This window comes from Daktulosphaira vitifoliae, unplaced genomic scaffold, assembly GCF_025091365.1.
Source record: "Daktulosphaira vitifoliae isolate Bord-2020 unplaced genomic scaffold, ASM2509136v1 Scaffold_1, whole genome shotgun sequence".
Lineage (NCBI taxonomy): Eukaryota > Metazoa > Arthropoda > Insecta > Hemiptera > Phylloxeridae > Daktulosphaira > Daktulosphaira vitifoliae.
The window spans coordinates 68,472,056-68,476,668 of NW_026099572.1; the positions used below are offsets into that span (position 1 = coordinate 68,472,056).

Below are 4,613 nucleotides of genomic sequence, written 5' to 3' on the forward strand. Positions count from 1 at the left end.
TAACATATAGTATTTTTATTCATTTTTCTAGTATATTTGTTTTTGTATAAATTAAATTGAATTTTGTTTTATGTTTCAATTTTTATGTGTATTTAAAACTACTTTAATTTATTCTGTTTTATTATTATAATTTATTATTTAAATTGTTAATTACAAAAATGTAAATAAAATGCAAATGAAATAATATTTTTTAATAATTCCTTTTTCATTCAGGAAAATAGCAGATTATGTAGCTTTTGGAATAATCCATCAATTTTTTAAAATTAAACACCAAAGATTTGCATTGAAGCGTTTTTTTTTATAGTGATTTTAANAATTAAACACCAAAGATTTGCATCGAAGCGTTTTTTTTTATAGTGATTTTAATCACTGTCAGATATCATTATACTTTTTTTATATTACATCACTAAATGAAAGGTAAGAAACAAACTGTTCAGTTTTTATCTTACCACTTTTTGTTAGACAGAATACATTGTGTGATATACCACGAGGTTGTGTACAAATCATTATTGGAGATTTTAATGCGAATATTAAATGTTAAGAATGTTTTAAGCCTTTAATAGGAGAGCATATTCTACGCCAGTTATCGATTCATAATAGGTTCAGACTTATAGACTCGACAACAGGAAGAAATCTAAGATTTAAAGCTTATGTAATATACTTTATTTAGAAAAAAAAAATTGAAATATTGATAGTCTTCAAGGTGAAAATGGCTAGTGTATTTAAAAATATGCTATTTTATTGATATTGATATCAATTTATGTCTTTAACGTTTGGCGTACGAGGTACGAACCTTTATGTGAGAAAGATTTTTTTTGCATTTATTTCTTAATTATTTGTAAGTTAGAAAAATATTTTCAACTCTTCAATTTTAATCTCATTAAACTTCAACAACTTCAATAATTAGTAAGGATCTCAACAGTGTAGTTTTCTTAGTTCGAAGAAATATCTTATCCATATTAAAATTATTATACTATGTAGGTTTTTTTGGGTGCTATAATTTATTTTCTTAGCACTCACTTGATCTACATTTTCAACAATATGGCAAATGTTTAAAGTTGAAAAAAAAAAAACTCAAAAGTTGAAAAAAAAAATCTTATTTATCAATTAAACAGTTATTTAACCCGTGTTCTCCATACAGATAATTAAAATCATTTCTAATATTTTAAAAGCATTTGTCGAATTAGGTTTGATAAAATAATAGGTTTCAACTACAAAATTAAATAACTTTATTTTGTAATTTCATAATACTGTACTCTATTTGTGTGTGCTACTACCAGTCATTAATATTTCACAGGTTTTGATAACATACAATTCAATATATAAATCATTTCTAAAAAAAAATAATTTAACCTGAATTTAACAATGGACTTTTACAATACATTGAATTGAGTTGATATTTTAACAACTTCTTGATTGTTTTTTTTTAATTAAAGTAAATTATTAATGGAATGAGCTCAGAGTACAGTATAGAGGATTTACTAATTCCATTAAAAAATAATCCTGAAAAATTGTCTATTATTTTTAAATAAAAGAAAATTATTTTGTCAATTAAAAATATAAAATTTATATGTATTATAAATTAATATAACTTTAAATGTGTTTGTCATAATATTGTGCCTTAATTTTAAGTACATAACTGTTAATTTTATAACATAAACGTGAATATGGAGATATTAATGATATAATAAATTTGAATTTTTCGAAGATAATTTTTAATTTGTTAATTTTTCTAAAAATTATTTTATTACAAAAAAGTTAATTTTATTCATATCATAATTAATATTTAAATTATTAAAAATTAATTAAATTTTTCTTAAACATTTTTAAATCTTAAATTAAAATTTTTGGATTTCGAATTCAAATTTTACTATCCAAATTTTGAATTTTAAAGTATTGAATTTTTTATTTTATCAAGAATAAAACTTTCAAGTTCAAATACATACAAGGTAAAACCTTTAAATAAAAAGTATATATTCCAAAAATTAGTCACAAAATAAAAAATAATTAAATAACATTTATTATTCATACAAAAATATAAGTATACAATCTTGTAACTTTCATATGTATATAAATTTAATTTTAGAACATAAAATTTATAATTTTAATGTTATAAAAGTTTCATTAAGTTAGTATAATTTTTATGTAAAAATTTAAAAAAAATGTTCTCTAATAAAAATCTTAAGCCGATTAAATTTGTTCATAATTCTTCGTGTTTCAAAATAGCTTCACCAAAATCAGTTGCTTGAGATCCAACAAATAAATCATATTTTGTAATTATTTCATTATTTGTTAATTTACCATCAGCATCAGCATCTGATTCATATATTAAATGTCTGCTCTCTGCTTCAGCATGATCAAAATTTTCAGGTAATATCCAATCTTTTACCTAAAAATATAAAAGTATTAGGTTGAAGAATCTTGATATATAACAGGACTCGATGTAACACCTCTCCTATATCTAAAAATCCATCCCCATCTTTGTCTCTGTATGTTTTGAACTGTTCTTTTTCACTAATAACAAAACTAGGTTCTTCATTTTCTTCTATTCCAGGAAATAAATCCTCTATAAAAAAATGTTTCAAGTGGTCCAAAATATACAACAAAATGTTATTATTTATATGAAAAATTTAAGGTAAATTGTTCATTCACTATGTTTTATAATTTATTTGATATAATACCAATATATTCTTTAATAGAAATTTTATTATCTTTGTCTTTGTCCATATCATCCATTGTTTCATAGACAACAATGTCTTTCATGTGATTACTTTCCTCTGGGTGTAAAAATGATACAAATTCGTCTTTAGTTAGTAAACCATCATGATTTAAATCTGCTGCAGCCCATCTTCTTTTATCTCTTAGTATCATTTTAGCATATGTATATGAATCATCTTGTTTTTGGGCGACATTTGCTTCTTCATCTAATAAGTAAATATAACACATAATAAATATTCATTAATACAAATTTTAAAGAAATTATCAGTTTTAAATATGCTGCTAAAATGTTATTCATATTTTATATTAATCATTACAAATACTATTATCTCCATCCACAAAGTACTTTTAGAGGTGGATTAATTATTTGTGAACAAATATCAATAATTAATAAAATATAAATCTCTAAGTTCAGAAGGTCTTATTCTACGCCAGTAAACAAAAAGGTAAAACTGGTGATATTAAATGCTTAAACAATTTCATGTGATTTAAATTTTAATGAACTAGTTAGACAAAAGTTTTTATAAGTATACTGTTTTTTAAGATTTTAAATTATTTGAACAAAGGAAAAAGTCTGTATTATGCCTACTCATAAATTTATTTTCTTACCACTCATAAAGCCATAAGTGTCTTTACGATATTCTGCCCAAGATAACTTTCCTTCATTGTTAACTTTCTGGTTTTTCCAATGATTTTCAACATCATTCATAATGTAACGTTTTTGAGTATATATAATCCAACTTTTAAGTTCATCTTTTGTAACAAACCCATCATTGTTTTTATCAATTTTCTTAACTATAAGACTATAAAAAATAACATATTTTTACACAAAAATAAAAAATAATAACATTATAAATTACCCAAGTCTTCTTTGACTTTCTTCTTGAGTTAAATTATCAAATTCTTCAGTTTCTTGGCCAAGAAATGCTTCATGATCATAGTTGGGATCATGTTCTTCACCTCTAAAATGTTTCTGTTGTGTTTGTAACTAGTTTATAAGCATATAATAATTCTGGCATTAAAGTTTTGTATAAAAAGGTCATATAATTAAATGTTAATTTTTCTTTAAAATTTGAGAATTATTGAGTACCTTTTCATGAACATCGTTAGGATTTTTAGGAATTCCGTGAACTAGTAATAAACAAAAGCATGCTACTAATAAAATTAGTTTCGAAACTAATTTAATCGCCTTAAACAAATAAAAATGAATTGCTAACTATAATTTTAAATAAGAATGATTTTTATAATCATACACTTACCATGCTAAATATTAATTTAAGCTAACAAAATACTACAATTATACACTACTATAATGTTCAAATGTTAAAATTACAGAGATTAATAGTGTTTGATTCATTAATTAATGAAATAGAATTGCACAAAAATCAAGTGCATAGCGGATGTTAACATATGTAGTCTGCTTCTGTAGCGGCAGATAACATTTGTTCGTGTAATTTAATGATAAATACATTATCATCATAAACAAGATAAGAATGTGTACAGAAATAATAGATCTACACAATATGTTCATTAATATAATGTAGCCAACGTTCGTCGTCTGGTAATTAAGTCGTTAAATTTGACGTTTTGACCACTACGCATGCTCATTATTCGTTAATCTATGCCCAAAGAAAGTTATGTTTATTACATTAACATGTCCATTGCAATGATTTGATGTAAGATGCTTATATTCTACAGATGCATAAACCTAGATATTCCTCAATTTATGGTGAAAAGATTTTTAACACTTAATATGTTGATAATATGAATATAAAAAATTGTTTTTTATACATATTATCTTGTTTAATTAGTTATTAAAAATGAAAATCATTAAAACTATTTTATTTCACAAGCATAATTTTTGGTGTCAATATATCAAAGGTATAAATTAGTCT

At 23.0% G+C, this 4,613-nt stretch overlaps 1 protein-coding gene across 1 annotated transcript; it reads right to left on the reverse strand.

Moving 5' to 3' along the window:
* Positions 1–1,997: 1,997 nt before the first annotated feature.
* On the reverse strand, positions 1,998–4,158 carry LOC126893657 (calumenin-A). Its single transcript, XM_050664067.1, has 7 exons — positions 3,978–4,158; positions 3,809–3,907; positions 3,579–3,706; positions 3,328–3,521; positions 2,682–2,924; positions 2,451–2,566; positions 1,998–2,389 (listed from the first exon to the last, which is right to left on the reverse strand). Exons 1-7 carry the CDS (start codon positions 3,978–3,980, stop codon positions 2,201–2,203), a joined length of 972 nt encoding a protein of 323 aa, XP_050520024.1. The 5' UTR covers positions 3,981–4,158; the 3' UTR covers positions 1,998–2,200.
* Positions 4,159–4,613: the final 455 nt, after the last annotated feature.

Bases quoted from the DNA above. Each gene is read 5' to 3' on its own strand.
- LOC126893657 (XM_050664067.1), bottom strand. The intron at 3,707-3,808 runs GTACTCAATAAT...CTTATAAACTAG, and splicing joins CTAACGATGTTCATGAAAAG to TTACAAACACAACAGAAACA. The intron at 2,567-2,681 runs GTATTATATCAA...ATTTTTTTATAG, and splicing joins TTCTATTAAAGAATATATTG to AGGATTTATTTCCTGGAATA.